The sequence below is a fragment of the Pempheris klunzingeri genome, chromosome 15 (genome assembly GCF_042242105.1).
Source record: "Pempheris klunzingeri isolate RE-2024b chromosome 15, fPemKlu1.hap1, whole genome shotgun sequence".
Classification (NCBI taxonomy): domain Eukaryota; kingdom Metazoa; phylum Chordata; class Actinopteri; order Acropomatiformes; family Pempheridae; genus Pempheris; species Pempheris klunzingeri.
Window position 1 is genome coordinate 20,219,970 of NC_092026.1, and position 18,499 is coordinate 20,238,468.

The window sequence follows — 18,499 nt, forward strand, 5'->3', positions numbered from 1 at the left end:
ACACAGGATCCTAAATCTTGTTGCCATCACTCAGTTTCTATCACATCCAGGAACTTAGCAGAAAAATGTGTCTTACTTCAGGATGATTTAAGTTTCTGCTTGTGTATTCTTAGAATAAAAACACTTTCAGGCAAAATAAATAATTGTCTCTTTTTAAAAGAACTAAATATATTGATACAGTTATGTGGGATTGTACAGAATACGGCATCTTGCATAATATCTAACTAAACCATTTAGCTTACCATAGGGTTTAAACCATTAACCTTCAGTCCCTCCTTTGCGGATTCACCTTGCATGAATGTTAATTTTGTTCTTGTTTTTTAAAGAAAAACACATAGACACACCAAACCCAAACACTTTCTTGTATAATTTATATTGAAAACATGTTAAAAACATTAGTTTCCCTTTATAAAACCATAAAACAGTTACCTGTGGTCATAATTACAACAGTGTCCTGGTCAAATAAAATCCCCCTGTCAATATCTCATGTAACTGGAGTGATGCATCTTAATGGATTTAAAATCATGCTGAATATCAAATGGGGGACGAGCTGCTCTGAGCTCAGTTTGGCTGGTTGTCCATCTGTGAGCCCGACTGGTAGGACTGGATATCCTCCCCGATGAACTCCGTCACTGTGGAGGGAGAGGAGACAGTCACAACTCTTCATCACTGCATCGTTTCATCCACCTCATCAAACGCTCATTAGAGCAGTTTGTTCAGCTTGTGCGTCTCTACAATCAAAGATAATCGAGCTGTACGTGCAGCAGTAACCTGTAAATCATTTTACAGGTAGGTCAATGTGCTGCTTTGTCGTTTATATCACAATCCTGCAGAAAGTGCAAGATACAATCAGCTGAGGTATTATCTTATCACCAATGTATCCTCACTGGTGTATACACCAAGGAAATGCAGCAGAGAAATGCAAAGAAATGTTTGAGGTAGTTTTAGAGTTGAGTGCCGTCATTTATCCACCAGACAACACAGACAATTTTATTTTTCAATTTTTAAAGGCCCCACTTAGTGCATATCTTGGTTCCAAAACTAATTTGAGCGATCTTTATAAAAAAATATGTATATTATTAATATTATATCTAGATTTATATTTCTTTATTTATTGTTTTTTTGAATTTGTTTAAAAAGTAGAATAAAAACAAAAATGTAAAAAAAAAGAATAGCTGAGATATATTGTTATCAGATTCTTTGAAATTGTTTTAAATGATCATTTATTATTTTGTAATTTACTTTTTAATGAAGAGTTAAAAACACAAATTACAGGATTAAAACTGACATCTGCTAAGTTTTTGTTGGTTCAAACTTTAACAACAATGACAGAGCATCGAGTGGGTTTCAGTATGTGGTTAAACTGTAACTGACCAAGCAGATGATGTGAACGTAAGAATATAGTTTCATATGTGATAAAGTTTAGCTGGCACCGATGTGACTTTTCCATACTTTGGTTGTCAACAGCAGTGAGTGAAGAGCATCTCCTACCACGGTATAACATACTAATGGATGAAAAATTACTCATTATCAATAAAAAATACAATTACAGACGCTAGTTTTAGAATCTAAACCTGTGGTGATTATGAAGGCAACAAAATCCGGGATTTGACATAATCCTCAGCTATGGACATAACCATTTATTTATCCATCCACCAGTCTGTTCCAATATTCATCCTCCCTCTCGTCCAACCATACATGCTGTACATGATGACACTGTTAAGGTAAAGACATATACATGCAACTCACCTTCTTCAAATGTAATGTGGTGCATAGAGGCAGAGCTGGTAAACTCCAGGGGGCACTCCAGGGTCTTGTCATCCCTCTCCCCTCCATGCCCCGTCCCAAGCACCCTTGCCTGGGTGTCCCAGCCATCGTAGCTGGAGTAGGGTGCTGGGCAGATGTCCTGATATGGGCTGGGATTGGAGGGAGGGGAGGGACACACCTCCTGAGTATAAGCAGAGTACTGGGGGTAAGGGGAGGTGGGGATGGGAGGAAGAGGGGAGGTCGAGATGGGACTGCCAGCAGGAAACGGGCTGAGAGAGGAGGAGTGGGAGGGAGAGGGGGAGGAGGACAGGTAGGGTGAGTCCAGCCACGGGGACGGGGAGGGGGAAGGAGGCTGCGGGCCGCGGGGGTACAGCGGGGGGAGGAGCTCGGTGAAGCCCAGCTCCAGGTTCTCGAAGCTGGGGTGACGCTCGGACAGGGTCGCCCTGGACCCGCCGGGCTCCTCCGCCACAGCACTAGGTTTAGAGCAGTACTCCTCATGGTAACCCATAGTGGGGCAGGGAGGGGAGTAGGTGGAGGGGTAGGGGGGCAGGTGGAAGGACAGGCCTCGATCGTCAGCCATGGGGTCGCTTCTCACGTGGAAGCCCCCGTCCAGCCTGGGTTGACCCCCCACAGGACAAACAGTCCCCCCATCCAGAGGCAGCACAGAGGGCCGGGACAGCAGCGGGTCCTCCTCTTTGAACATAACTGCGAGGGGAAACATATATAAATAAGTGCATATACTATTTCTATTTATTGTATTTTATTTCCTCAGAATACAGACTCTGAATGCAGCATGGTATTTTCTTATATTATGGCTTTTTTTCAGTAGTTCTGTTTTAATCCACTTTTTATTTTATCTTTCATAGTTATGTAAATGTGTAATCAAATGTTTCACTGAATATGTTTACAAAGGATTGTTGTATTTGGCAATATTTTGTAGTAGAAACCTCCAAATGCACATAACAAGGATGAGAAATATTCATTTAGACTCTTCATTGACATAAATCACAATAAATTGGAAAATCCACACCCTGAGGCTTAATTATTCGTAAATATTCAATTCAGAAAGTAAAATTATTGTATAGTTGTAGTAGAATAAAATCATGTACAAAAAGATTTCAAATTAGTTTCTTCCCTTTCTTTCAAAAGTTTATTTATTTTCAATCTATTCTATTCTAATTGACGTAATGTTTGTATTTGGTAAAATATATGTTTATTAAAGCATATATTAATATACCAGTAAGTGCAGTTGATTGTATTTGGGAAGAGAATCTCACTAAATATCAGGGTTGATGGTAACATCATGTCCACATTTAGACACATGAACTGAACAGAAGCCACGTCAGAGGGGAGAGAGACGGGGGGAGAAGTGAACACTCACTGGGGAGATACTTGAAGCAGTGGGTGCTGCTCCTTTTCCTCTTCCCGTTGGACACGTAAAGACTAACCGACACCGGCCGACTGACGGACAGGTCGCTGTAGGCGGGGACCCTCACACACAGCAAACACTATCACAAGACAGAGGCATGGAGACAGATTATTACAGATTAGAGGAGATCCATCGGACGGTTTAGTTTTATCTGGGTGTATATTTTGGACAGTTTTTGGGTTGATATCACAACATTACCTCATTGCTGTTTTCACGGTCAACATGAGCCTCCTCCTCCCACTGTAATTTACCATCTAATAGACATGAACACAAGGTTGAAATTAGTATAATCTACATACACACACACACACACAAACATCACACACATAGAAACCCACTCAGTTGAACTGCTTTAATATGATTTGGCGATTTTATAGGCAAACACTCATTTTTAATAAAGAAAGATGTAAAATGTGATTATTTCTCCAACTTCACTGCTTTTTACCAAGATAAATGATGATCAGTTCGTAAACCAGCACTCTCAAACCATGATTGTAAAAAAATGTCTGTGTTTGTGTCTGTATCTATGTTGTGCATTCAGGATCATGAAAACCCCCTCACTGTCCATCTGAGACAGTTTCACAACACATTTTTAACCTTTTGTAGTACTGTAATACTTATATAACCTTTACCTGTCCCTCGCTCCATGAAAAGGACTCTGGAGATTGGCAGGAAGTTGGTGCCGCTCAGCAATAGCTCCTCCCCTCCCTCCACAGAGCAGGAAGTAAGACTGACGGTCTCGATGACGGGCAGCTCCTGAGCCGAACGCTGGGCTGAGGCAGGGAGAGGAGGGAAAATTAAACATGACCCTCACTACAACAAAACGTGCTCCTCATTTAAAGCCAGCATGTGTAGATTTTAAAGAATTCTGCCACTTTAACAACCAGCTTTGGTAAATATTATGTAAAGGTTTATCAGCTACTCACAGCATTCGATGGGGAGGGAGGCGACCTGCAGAGCCAGGACTCGGCCAGGCGGTGCCACGGGGGGCGCGAGAGGGAGGTGGGTACGAAACACCAAACGCACTCGTGTGTTCTTCCTTCCGACGTCTGTCTCTCCTTTCCTCAGCTCGATGTCTGAGTTCCTCAGCTTCAGAATCCCGGCACAGTCGATGCTACGACACAGAGAGTGTTTTCATACATGATTCATGCAGCTGCATCGTGCTCTCAGCATCACTGGTTGTGGCGGCGGTTCAGCGCCTTGCTCACTGGCACTCGGCCATTGTTGTTTAGTGTCATTTAGTCACATGCATAAACACAGGTCCAGTGAATTAATCGACGTGATCAGCCTGCTTCTAAACCATATACTGTAGACAGAGATGGACAGTGTTTCAATTAAATTGCATTTATTTCACAATACATATTTGATTACTTTTTAGTATTTTGTAATTTGTATTTTGTTGGACAGAGCTTGAGGATAGAAGCTGCTTTGGTGTTTGATGCAAAGATCAAAGATAATAAGATCATCAAAATATGATCTGATATACTGAATGTCTGAATTACACAGAAATACCAAAATGTACTTCCAAAATGTCCTGATTGGCCACTTCTAATCTATGGTGTAGGAAATCAGCAGAGTTCATCCTTTCAGTGCTACTGGGCTACTAAAGGCCTAAAATGGGATGATATAAGTCTGTACAAAACTCATTCTTGCTTCGTCAAATTACAAATCACCTGTGTTTTACTCAAATGCACTTCCTCATTCCAGCATTTTGTCTTTAATTTTACTACATTTGATAAGTAACTATTTGTAATTTGTGTGAAGATATTTTTTGATGTGTGCCCATCTCTGACTGGAGACTTCAAATTAGCCTTGAAAGTGTAGCACAGGACAGAATCTCATGCACAAATTAAAACATTTTGTTCTGTGGGCTTGTAGAGGAGAAGTTTCCCGTCTCTGTCCTACTCACAGTGCAGTCATGTTGTTCTCAGGGTTGAGGGGGATGTCCAGCAGTTTGGTCCCCGCCTGGACGCTCTCATGACTGGCTGTACCCACCATCTTCCCCGTCACCCTGAGAGGAGAGAAACAGCTAAATTAAACAGCCCTCCATTGACTGTTTTTAGGCTGAATCAAAGACTCCGTCCGAGCTTTACCCTGCAAACTTTCACAAAGTGCATGCAGAAACTCACAATCCTGATTAAAGAGGTAATCTGTTACAGATTAACAAGAAATCTGTCAATTTACGGATAATCTAGGTTATTTATGAAGAAAAAATATCCAACATAGAGGAGTTACTGATACTCAAATGCAAATTAATTAATTTATTTTAATTGTACATTTGAATACCCTTTTGAGCAACCTCACTCTGTGCAATATATACATATATATATAAATATTGACAGAGCAACATCACTCCAGCATACGCAATACATTTTTGTATTATTAAATTTTTTTAAAAATCCCCCCCCCCCGTGTACAGTGTTCCTATTTTTATACTTCCTCTTGTTAAAATTGTTATTATTTTCATATCTACTCCTGTGTATATCACTGTCCATGAGTTTATTATTCATTGTCATATTGAACGCTTTACTTCTGCCACCCACTGTTGCTGCTGTAATGCTGTAAATTTCCCCAACCATGGGGCTAATAAAGGAACATCTTATCTTTTGGACTGTTTCGGATAAAACAAGAAATATCACCTCTAGAGCCAAAGCATGTGAGGGCATTTCTTCTTGCTCTCTCTGCCATATTTTATATAAATATATAATATATATACACTGTTGCCCATAAAGTTGGAATCAAATGTTTTTTACCTCTTCTCATGAAATGATTGTGACAATGTGATTTATTCTTGATAAATAAAGTGTATATCATCTCAACTTTATTGATCAAACTCTTCCAAACATATCACAGTGAAACTTAAACCACAATTAACCTTTGCAAACTGCGTATTCAGGCTTTAACTAAATTGGGGGTATTGAACAATTATTCCAACTTTATGGGCAACAGTGTACATATATTTAAATAACTATTATACATTCTAAATAATTCATAGATTAATTGATAATAAATAATCTGTATCTAGCCCTAAACATAATTTTCAGTTAAATTAATTAATCTTAAATTATTGGTCTAGTGTGCAAAAATTGAACAGCTTTAAGTTTACGCGCCATTCATGAAAAGAAGAATTAAGCGAGTGGGAAGGAAAACTGATTACTAAAACACACAAATCTAATGCTGTTGATGTCCCAAAATAACCCACAGGTCTGCAGTTTAGATGAACGGACCTCTGATGCTCTATTGTGCAACCATTTTCAGAGGTTTTCTACATGAAGCTGATGTTCTCATCCAGAGCAGGCTACATTGAGACCAACTGGTGCAAGAAATTTCCTGGACCAACACTAGAAGCAGCTGGTGGTAAGTTACGCAATGGTTAAAGCCACAGCGGTCATATGTTGCGTCCCGTGAATATTAACGTACGACAGAAGGATGTTGAGGATTAAGCTTGGTTTTAAATAGGAATACGGCTCAGTACCTGTGGATCTGATAGAAGGGATGTGGCCTGATCGATCGGTCGTCAGCTGTTCCAACGAAAACCTGAAGGGAGAGCGGTTTCCTCTCCGTGTATCCACACAGCTGCACAGAGAGACACAGTGTGAGGGACGAAATCAAACTGCGATGAGGCCACAACACGTGTCACAAGACTTTGCTCCAGTACAGTGAAAACACAACATTCAAACCACAGTTCTACTTCAGCTGCAATAGACATTACACTCAATACAGAGTGTTTAAATAATCTCAATACAAAAGCAACTGTTTGATGAATACACAAGTTTATGCAGCATGTCTACGCAGCACTGTCACAACTTTTTAAATCTGTCACCTTGACAACAGGGTGTCCCGTGGGTGCAGCCTTCACGGCTCCTCTGCTCCCCTCGGTCTCATAGTGGGCTCTGTGGTGTGGACGGGGCTGCACCTCGATACGCAGCTCGTACTGGTCAAACTGGGACGGCAGCGGCCAGTCGAGTGGCGGCAGAGCGTTAGACCTACAAGTGTATCAGATCAGTGCAGGACATGAGACAGTTTCGGTTGTTTTGGCATTGATTGTTAGAGTAACAGAAGGCCATATGTTTTGGACATGCCCAAAATTGTACACACTCTGGTTGGAGATCTTTAACAAATTCTCCTATTTGTGTAAAAAAAAAAAGGTTGACCCAGATCCTGTTATTGCAACATCCAGACATTGATCAGATTTAATCATATAGTCAACATTACCAGCCTGTCAGCTACTTCTTCTTCGCTGGAAATCCTCCACCCCTCCATTTCATTCATGCTGAGTTCATGAGCTAATGTCAGTTCTCAAATTAGAAAAAAATCTGATTCACAGTTAAGGGCTCTTTGATAAACTTGGCACCCCTTTTTAGACCATTATGCAAGTAATTCATGTATGTACACTGTGCAAGATATTGTATTTAAGTATGGTATTTATTTTTGTTACTTGTTTTTGTTTGCTGTTTTTGCTGTTTGTTGTTAGAAGCCACTGAATAACTATTTTGCAGGTCAAATAATGACATTAACATATAATTTACTCATGCAAACGTGACAGGTGCAAAACAGACCTGTATTATGTATGTTGTATATCATATTTATATTCAGATTTTAGAGTGATGGAGACACTGTTTCTGGAAAGACAAACTGGTAGTCCATACTCTTTTCTTTTTTATTTGGGTAACAAGTCCTTTACCACATCATCAATATGGAGCTTCAAATGATGATTTCTGATGTATATCATCATATATGTGGTGGTGTGTATTCGTGCCTGAACAGAGGGCTGTGGGCGCTGGCTCGGGTCCGGCCCCATGCTAGAGCAGGGGGCACAGAGAGGTAGTCCATGCCCAGCGAGGGAGGCTCTCTCCTGGTCTGCTGGGTCTCTGGCAGCAGGCAGGGGGAGCTGTGGCCTGGAGCCTGCTCCTGGTCCACCTCCCTGGGAGACAACTGGAAGACAGGAAGCATGGTGTGCATGGTGTAATGCATTTGTTTTAAACCTTTTAATGTTTTTAGCATCTTTAATATGGAGTCAACATCTTTACCTGCTCCAATGACGTCTTCCTGGTTTTCTGAGGGATGCTGAGCTCACAGCTGCTGGGCGGAGCCTGTGACAAAGTGGTGGAGTCTCCACCTTCGAGGTTGCATCCCTGCAGGTCCTCTGAGTAACTGCCCCTCCGAGAAGTACAGGGGGAGGCCAAAGGGGAGTTTCTACGCTTTTTACCCCCGGGGGAGGTGGGCCTCGAGGATGGCGAGAGCCCGAAGTTGATTGCGGCTTCGTTCAGATCCTCCTCCTCCACCAGCAGGGAGTCACAGCTGGAGGCGGGGCTGAGCCAGCCGCGGGAGGAAGGGCTTGAGGCAGGGCTGGGGCTGAGGGAGCCAGGGCATCTGTCTCGGTATGTAAAGGGGTCCAGCAGGGGGAGGTAGAGGCGCTCTCGGTCCCACCCGCCACCGTTACCCATGTCCCAATAACTGGAAATGGTGGGTGTTGGGTCGTCTTCAGGGGAGATGGTGGTTATCTGGATGCTTGGACACTCAACCACACGAGACTCTGAAACCTGGAGGGAAGATGAGAGCGAGCAAAAGCTGCCTTTAATTTTCTCAGTTGTGACTTTTAATCATCTGTTCAAGTCATAAATCAAAATGCCAAATATTTGCCTTTTCGAGCCTCTCAAATGTGAGTATTTGCTGATTTTGCCTGGAGATCAAATAACTTTTAGATTTAGAACTGTTCTCACAAAACAAACAATGAGGAGATGTCTGCGATGGTCACTTTTCACTGTTTTCTAACATAAAATCAAGCAAATAAAAAGAACCAAAAAATGTATTGATTGACAAACGAAAACCTTAACTTGTTGCAGACCTACAGTATCACCATTCAGTTTTAGAGGTCCAAACAAAAAGCTAAAGGGACATTCTGGATTTTTGCATCTATTTCTATGTTTGACGCAGCTTTTTATTTCACTTTCCTGATGTACAAAATCTACCACTTGTATGAATCACTTCTCTTGGCTGAGCCACTGAACAGTAGTTTTCACTGTATTTGCTGTTAGTGATAAACTTAATTTCACTCCTACTGTCACTGTACGGACAAAGTCAACAGTGGCTCACCTCACTGTATTCTGTACTTAATGTGGTAAAATATGCAAAATGTGCAGAACGGTCAACAAACTTCTTTGGTTTTTTCAGGTTCAAACCCTCTGATTATAAAAGAGCAGGACATGTAAACAGGTCATCTCACCTGTACAGAGCGCGCCGGCAGGCTCTCATAGGTCCCGCTGAACTCTCTGACAGGAGCCCTGCGTGGAGGTGGGGAGTGCATCCCAGCCCGCTGATTGGCCGAGGCTGGCGGGCTGGGGATGCTGATTGAGTGTCCTGCAGGAGTGGCAGCCATGTGGCTATCTGTAACTGATGGAAAGACTTATCAGAGTGAAACTGTGGAAACGTGACAAACTCTGGCACCAAAATATGATTAGAAAAATGAAACGGCAAACACAAGCACAGATTGGCTCTTGTTGACAAAAGTATCACAACTGCACACAAAAGTTGGTGTTGTTGGGTTACAAAATGGTGAAAATCAGTATCAATACACACCTTTACTTCCACATGGCAACAATTTATTTTCTGGCTGCTTTCTAGATATTTTTTATATATTTTTTTTTCTTTTGCTAAAACACACTTTCTTTTTATATCAAATGTTGTGGGTTTTGGGGTCATGTGACCTCCCATTAATCACCCCCCCCCACACACAACCACAAAATGACAGTTAGCTCTTAAAACCTGCTGTTCTTTTACATCTTGCATGAGAAAGACTCATTATTTGTCAATCAAACTACAGTAAACACAATCTGTGGTAATTTAAGATCCATTTTTTTTTTTATCATCAACATGCCTACATCATTCATTACACATCATTTTCCCTCATTTACTGATCTGTAATTGTGGCCATATGAAATGATGCAACTGTCCAACTGGAACTTCTCCTAAGGAAGTGCACAGCTTTGAAACAAGTACAGCCTTATGTCACTTTTAATATGAAGAAGTAGTTTGACTTTAGGTGAAATAAGATTATGGAGACAGTTATCATAGTTTAGCATATAGACTGGAAACAGCTAATCTGGCTCCTTTGGAAGGTAACTAAATCCACCTAGCAGCACCTCTGGGGCTAATTTACATTTGCATCTCTCTAATCCACACAAAGACCAAACAAAATGTAAAAATGATACGTTGTGGTTTTAGGGGTGTTTATGTGCCATGCTAGCTGTTTCCCTTTTTTTCTAGTGTTTATGCTAAGCTAAGCTAACTGGCTGCAGTCGTACAATGCACAAACATGTAAATCTCAGCAATACTTACAAAATTTCAAACTATTCCTTCAAATTGATGGGGTTTTTTTTATATTAATTGATATAATAATATGGTAATTGCCTTAATATTGTTATCTATTTCACCTCAAATAGATGAATGCTTTCTTATTCTATGCAAGACAGCACAGAACATTTTGGTAAATTAAAAAATTCATTCTTTTTTATCTTTTAAAATCTGCTCAGAAATATCAAAAGTGACTATATAAGGTACATCAGATTAATGATAAGATAAGTATTTGCAGGGAAAAAACAACTTAACAAAGTAAGATTTGGTTTTATGTTCTATAGTCTCACACAGTCAATTAACTGAATTTACTAAACAATTTTTAAAGACTACTTTGAGTGTGAGGAAGTCTTTCAATACATTTTTTCATGTATTATGGCCACAGAAAGTGGATTAAAGGGTGAAGTGGGAATCTTAACTGTGAATCACAAACTCAAACTACTGCTGGTCCCGACAGATTTGGGGCTTTTCTACGTCTCATTTTAAAAACGTTTCAGAGAGCAAAACTTTTCATCCGAATGAAGACACGACCCCTCGAGACCACAGTTGTCACCACAACATTTCCCCTGCGTGGTGCGGGCGGCCTCCACATGGAGCCAAACAGTAGTTACTCTGTAATAAGAGAGGCTCCAACTGATCAGTGTTGCATTGCAGTGGCGTCGCGCCACACAGGCAATTTTTGGGCAACACGGACACACACAACAACATCTGCCAACAAATTAAGACTTGGGGTGAAAAATCTCCTCAAATGTTTCCTGGCAACAGAAATATTTCCAAGTGATTAAAGCTGCAGTGCTGAGGCAACTCTTCTGCTGGAGGATTTTTTTCACATGAAACAATGATTTAAATGTTTGTGTACAGACCAGCAGAGGAGTTTATGAGCTACGAAAATGTACCCAACACTTATTGAGCACTATAAAGCTGATCTTAAATCCAACAGATCTAATGTACTGTAATATTTTGTTCAGTGTCCTTAGCTGAACCCCACACACAAAGTTAAAATCAGCGGTGTGGGTAAGGAACGCCACATGGGGTCACAAGATGATTAACTGGGAAAATAAGCAAGAAAATTAAACACTTTTGCTGCACTGAACACAAACGTTTGTCATCCCTCCGGATGTGGCTTTTTTCCCTTTAAAATTATGGATAGTTTAAACTCTCCAGGCCTCATATAACTATTTAGGAAACAATAATTTATTTGACCAGCAAAAGAGTTTATTACTTTCAAAATGTACCTGAATTATTGTACACGTTCAGTGGGTCATTTATATGTATGACAGATTTAAAATCATATTTATGTAGAGAGCAGTAACTCCTGTAGCTAGTTTCAAACTACAGATTCAGTAAATCTGGTTTCAATATATCAGTAACGTGTAACCTGGTTGCTAGGAAACATCTGTAGCACGGTCCTATCAAAAGCAATCAACTATGTACAACAGGAAGTCACTGGAGCATCACAACCTATAACATTACCTTCAAAATAACACCTTCAGGAGGCCAAATGATATAATAAACTTTACTGCCAATCATTTGTAAGTATGGGTTTGGCTTTGTTTTATTGATATATAGAAATCTGTGTCCAAGTATCCATGTGATCTAATTTAACCAATTAAACTGAATCTAACATAACCTAATTTAACCAGCAGTATTTTGGTCATTTAGTCTGTTTATTTACATTATGATGTGTAATTTGAGGTATGTTGTGTGTTTTATTTAGTCTTGTCATCTTTCTGCTACAAATCTTTGCCTTTTTTTTTTGTCAGACTTTCCTCCAACTCTTTTTCTTTTTAAAATGAATATCAAATTTGACCTCATGTGGGTGTTTAAAACTATTTATGAAACTTTCAAAATGTTGTGTTCAAACAGCAAAAGATTTTATTGCTACAGTTATTGAACACAATAAGTCTAACATATTCAAGTCTAACATATTTAATACACTCTAATACCAGCAGAAGGAATGAGAAGAGGGAATCCTGAGACGATGAATAGTATCACAAAACAGAAACGATTTCTGCTACAAACTGTGTTTATATTTTGAGGCACTACTTTAATAGTGAATAATTTAACAAGGGCCAATACCGATCTTATAAAGAACCAGTATTGGATGAAATGTTACTGATCGACATCAAATAATTTTTTTTCACCCCTGTAATGATCAAAATCAGTGTTTCTGCACTACCGACTGATTTTTTGGCACAACAACAATCTGTGGCCTCATGTTACCTTTTAGAAAAAAGATTCTTCAGAGCTCAATGCAGCGAGATATGAACGTTTTAAATCTGTGAAAAAAGAGCACTGGTGCTGAACCGGTGCTCTGTATCTACAGATGTGCTGTTTTGCAGTACCGGCCCCACATTTGACTTCTTCAAGCATGTAAGTTAATAAAACAAATAAAAGTAAATCACTGTTTGGTGGAGCTGGTCACATGGAGTCAACACGCTGAACCAGTGACCAGATGTTTCAGGGATCACAAGCAAAAATAAAATGTGTCCAACTTGTTTGCATGTTATATCAAAAGATACTGAGAGCCGAGAACATAAATGCGAATACCTCGGTGTGACACCAAAGTGTCAGGAGGTCTAAAAAAACAAGTCTGTGAATGCAGATGCTCTGAAAAGTAAAACATATCACCTAGAGTGAAGAATCGCTCTCTTATTTCTCCTGCAGTTCACTTTCATGCCTTGGGTGTGGTAATACAACTGTATGCCAGTGTGGGCGGGAAACAAATGAGAGAGTGGATGTGAGGATACGAGGTGTGTGTGTGTGTGTGTGTGTGTGTGATTGTGTTTGTGTGTGAGGAGAGAAAAATGGGGGAGATGGAGGTTGAGTGAAGGAGGGAGGGAGGTGTGTATGTGGTGCGTGTTCAGTACACAGAGGTTGAGGTTCCTTCCCAGATGGCAGCTGTTAACTCTACTCACACGCACAGCTGATTAGAAACACATTGAGTCTGGGGCTGCACGCACACACACACACACACAATCACACACGCATGCAAATGCACTCACACACTGGAATACAGTAAGACGTGCACACATTGGCACACACAACACAAAACAAATAACACAATAACAATATACTCAGGCTCACATGCTTACAGATAGTGGCACGCACACAACTCACATGCAAGCTCAAAACACACACACACACACACACACACACACACACACACATCACATAAGCACAGGCATGCAGATGAAGGCCCTCATCACTACAGCACATGCACACACACACACACACACAACACACACAGTCACACACACACTGAAGTTCTCATGCAATAGCAGCAACACTGTCATGCCACTCTCCTCTATCCACTGTGTCCCTTCAACACATTCAGCTATCCAATAAATGACTCTAACCCAGGCTGCTGCTGCTGCTGCTGTTGGAGGGCTCCAGCTGCAGCAGGGCGCTCTCACTCTCCTCCCCGGGAACGGAGCTCTCCGGCTCGGCTGTGCGCACCGGGGACGGGCCCTGGCTCCGCCGCGGCGACGGATCCTCCTCAAACACCAGCTTGAACTCGAACTCGCCCTCCTCCCAGCCCGAGCCCGGCGCGGCCCCCATCGCCCTCCGGCAGCACAGACAGGATACAGATACAGTGATACAATCTTATCTTCCTTGCGACGCTTCAACGTCCTTGGTGCGCCTCGAAAAAGAAACTTTCCCGGATTTATTCCCAAAAGTTTTCTCTTTCTCCTAGGTGCGTGCCATAGCGCAAGTATCCCTCCTCTTGGAAGGTTTTGATGTAACTTCAGCAACTTTTCCACACGATGAGGACCGCTTCTTGCTCGGATACTTGCAGCTTTTTTCCAGCCCTCATGCCTTGCAGTGCATATCAAATCTTTTTCTCAGGATATCTCACAATCTTCTCCCCCCCCAAACATACCTCCCAGACGCAGCCGGGTCTTTCATTCTTGCTCCATCGCCATCCCTAAAGCTTCTTCTTCCCCGGCCAGGACAGAGGGAGGAGGAGAAAAAAAAGTTTATAAAATATTTTTGTCGTCCTTTACCCTTAATTGCCTTTGGGTGGGTTTCCCAGCTCCAGTTGGTCCGTTACTCATTCCCCATAGGACCTTGTGCGTGTCAGTCATGAATCCCCCCTGCCCAACCTCCAGCCTCCCTCCTCTCCCCTCCTCACTCACTCTGGAGGTTTCTCCTTTAGTCAAACTCACGTCACAGTCATTTAATACACCAAAACATACATCAAACTCTTAAAAAACACCTTTTCTTTACATCCTACATCTTATTTTACATCATCTAAACATCATTTTCTGGTGTCAGATTTAGGTTTAGCTCCATATAATCCTCAGCATCAATAACTTTTTTTTTTTTTTTTAACACATTTAAGTCCAAAACATTAATGATTATTATTCCAGTCATGAGCAGGACTCATGGCAAGCAGCTCACTGTCTAAAAAACCTGCCATTGTAGGCCGGCTGCATGGCCACCAGGGCTGAGATGTTAACTGTCAGTTAGTGAACATAAGAGGGCCTATTTCCTGTGGCGATGAACAAGACAGCCCCCCTTTTTTGGCTGTCACTCTTCCCTCTCCTCCCCCTTTACGTCTTCTTCTTCTTCTTTTTTTTTTATTTGCCCCACTCCTCCTTCCTCTCTGCTCCCCACCAACCCCTCCTCGTCCCTCCTTCTCAAGAGTCTCCCCTCCTTCCTCCTTTCCTCTCCACCAAAGATCTGTTTCTCATTATCCTCTGTAGTCTGCTCTCTGTCTGAGTCAGGAGACGAAAAACTTAAATAAACACTCTCTCTCCGGCTCTCTCTGCTTCAGTCCAGCTCCTTAACCACCCCCTCCCCTCCTCCTCCTCACTCCCTCATTTCGACCCCCTCCTCAGTCCTCCTTCCTCGCCCTCCTCTGATTCTCACAATCATCAGGCGTATGTTGTACTGGCGTGTAACTGGGAGCCTGTTTCACTCTCCCTGTCATTCTCTGGGGGTTGTGTGGGCAGGCCTTGGATCCTGGACTGGTCTCAAGATGTTGCAGTCTGCTTGGGGAGAGAAAAAAAAAGTGCCTCCAGCAGGACCGACGCAAGCATTTTTGAGGCCAAAGGCAGAATCTGATAACCCATACCCCGACCAAACCCCCATATGGCCCCATCGGCCACTATAACAAAATTAAGGAGAGTGCACATTTCCTAAACACAAGCAGCAAAACAGGAATCCAAAGGGAATTCAGTTTGTTTGTCGGGTCGTCTGTTTGTTTGGAGGCTCTTATGCAGCTATTAATTTTGCTATTTGCAGCGAATAATTCACTTGCATTATGTCACATTCAATGGCCAGTGTTGGTGTGGAGGTGTTGGGCACCACTGAGAAGATACCAAATACACAGTAGCACATAACTATAAGTATATGTACTTTAATTTTCTAATATACCATGGTCCGGATGAATACTCGGCTCTGATTGGCTGCTGGGTGTGGGTTAAAAAGTGATAATGGACACCTACTAAGTAGTTTCAGTCAGTCTGTCTGTGCACTGTCTAAATTGATTAATTGCACTGGCTGGAGTAACCATAACAACAGGGCCACAGTCAGAGCCTCTGTTTACAATTTGTTGCGACACGTCACCGAGCTAACATTAGCTTATTTCTAACAGTGAGTGTGACTGTAACGCTGGTCAGTCTGTGTCTCATCCTCTGAGCACCACGAGATGGAGACTGTAACACACAAGCTGCAGGAAGTAGACTGGACCGCTCTGAGACTGTATCACATAATCGTTCTCTGATCGCGTCCTTGAACAGTTTACACATTAGTGATTTCCATTCAAGCCTGTGATCTGGAGCTTTTGTCGGCAATCTTGTAAAACTCAGCACAAGCAATCATCTCACAATCAGCCTGCAGCTGAATTCAGGCTGCAGCGACAGTAGCGTTACACACGGCCGATCATTTGTCTGTGACATGGTTGGTTAACTAGCTATTGTTACTGTTGCTGTTGAACATACTGTGAAATTATATTTACTGTTTTATCTCTTATTTCATTATTACTTTTCTTTTCTTTCTTTCTATCTTATGATACAGGAAAAGATTAAATGCAACATTGCAGATGTTAAAATCCATCACATTTAAAGTGGCTTTACTCAGTTAAAACTAATTTACAGCAAGTTACAGCAGCAGGACCACATTACAGTAAACAGGAATAATGAACAGAAACAAAACAGCAAAATCTAAACAGCCACACAAACATCAGCACATTAGCCTTTTAGCATGTCCTCTTGAGTATACCACCCCCACTGTTTGCAGCACATAATGAAAATATGATTAAATAAATCTTTGAATCTCGACACAGGATATTACAACTCCTTAAAGTTATGACGGCAATCATTTTCACCATCTAAACAATCACAAGGTAAACAAAAGTAAGTAATCAAGTAAGCAGTTGCTTGCATTTGACTGGACGTCCCAGCGCTTCGCTGGATTACGTCACACTGAGTCGTGGAAAAAAACCTTTTTAGCCAGAGCCCTCTGCATTGGGCCATAGTGGAAACTAACTAGTAGGTCTACATTTACTCAAGTCCTGCACTGAAGTACAATTTTAAGGTGCTTTCTGCTACTTTATAGTTTTTACTCCACTGCATTGATTTGGTAACTTTAGGTATTAGTAAGTTTAAGTATATTTTTAATTATATTTTAAGGCTAATTTAGCAGTTTTACTTAAGTAAAATTCTAAATGCATGACATTAACTGAGTAACAGATAATTTCTACATATTGGTATTGCTTTATTTTGTGACATTTTTAATTAATTTTCCTAGAGATATTTGTCAGCACTGGCATGCTAATGTTACCGAACAACAAAAATGTACCCCAGAGCCCAGTTTCTCCGCTGTTTGCGTTTCAATACAGCTGAAATCATAATTTATTATTAATCTCATTGACATATTTCTCTGGTGAAGCTGTCAGACAGATGATGAGTATTCAGCAGTGATTTGACTGCGGCTCATTAATGATACCTTTTAACCAGACGAACAGCAACTCCTTGGCTACTGCGCTCCATCAAATTTCAAGTTGTTGCCGGGAGCTGGAGTTAGTGAGGAAAAAGAAAGGCAGACAGCAAGGTGGGCTCAGGAGGTTTTTGGTGGGCAAGGAGAGTCAGCTTACTGGACGGCTGGAGGTCACATGATCAGCGGACCCCCTTATGACATCATAAAGGGAGCCAAACCTAAACACTGTCTCAGGAAACAGAGACAGTAACTGGGTTTACAGAAGTGGCTAAAAAAGCTGTTTTGGCTTTGTGTGTTTTTATATGTGATCGAACACTGAATGCTGAGGTAACTTCTTACATGCAGGTACAGTATGTGGGCATATTTTCAGCTGTTCAGACTAGGAGCCTGGAAAGTTTTGGAGGGTTGTGAAACTGAGGAGTTGAATGGCTAATAAACTGTTTAAAGGACTGGCTGCAATGTGATGGATGAGTGCAACACACAGGAGGAACTGCTGAGTGTCAAGTTTATAGGAGGAGGAGAAGTGGAGGAAGTGATTCCTGTGCACGTGTTGCCATCGTGTGGTCAGAGAAAGTTTTATTGTAATTTTCCACAACAGTCCACTCTGCTTTCATAGCCGAAGGGTTCAGATTATTGAAAGTGCTGAACATATTTCACAACTCGACTCCTGACACATTGATGTGAGTCAGAGAGAGACGGAATGCATTTCTGTCATTTTCAGTGTAAAGGGAACTGAACCACACCCTCCCTCACCTCCTAACAGACATAATTTACAGTGCCCTTCAAAAATGTGGCAACAACTGACATGATTTCTGTATTTTAGCTAGTATTTTCCAAATACTCTTATTCAATAAGTAAAAAAAAACACCACAAATACATAACAAAACAATGATAACACAATTTTCAGAGGTTATGTGTTTGTTGGTCTCAGAAAAGGAAGTTACAGTTTCCTATGACTGTAAATGACTTGTTCAAGTCATTATATCTATATGCTTTATATTCTAT

The 18,499-nt window shown here is 41.3% G+C and overlaps 1 protein-coding gene across 1 annotated transcript; it reads right to left on the reverse strand.

Annotated features, from left to right (window-relative positions):
* Positions 1-373: 373 nt before the first annotated feature.
* Positions 374-14,173, reverse strand: nfatc4 (nuclear factor of activated T cells 4). The gene is made up of 13 exons (XM_070844813.1): positions 13,909-14,173; positions 9,423-9,589; positions 8,227-8,739; positions 7,956-8,131; positions 7,020-7,182; positions 6,672-6,772; positions 5,106-5,207; positions 4,123-4,310; positions 3,829-3,969; positions 3,395-3,450; positions 3,149-3,275; positions 1,750-2,472; positions 374-632 (listed from the first exon to the last, which is right to left on the reverse strand). The coding sequence occupies exons 1-13, from the start codon at positions 14,108-14,110 to the stop codon at positions 562-564; spliced, it is 2,730 nt and encodes a 909-aa protein (XP_070700914.1). The 5' UTR covers positions 14,111-14,173; the 3' UTR covers positions 374-561.
* Between the last annotated feature and the right edge of the window lie 4,326 nt (positions 14,174-18,499).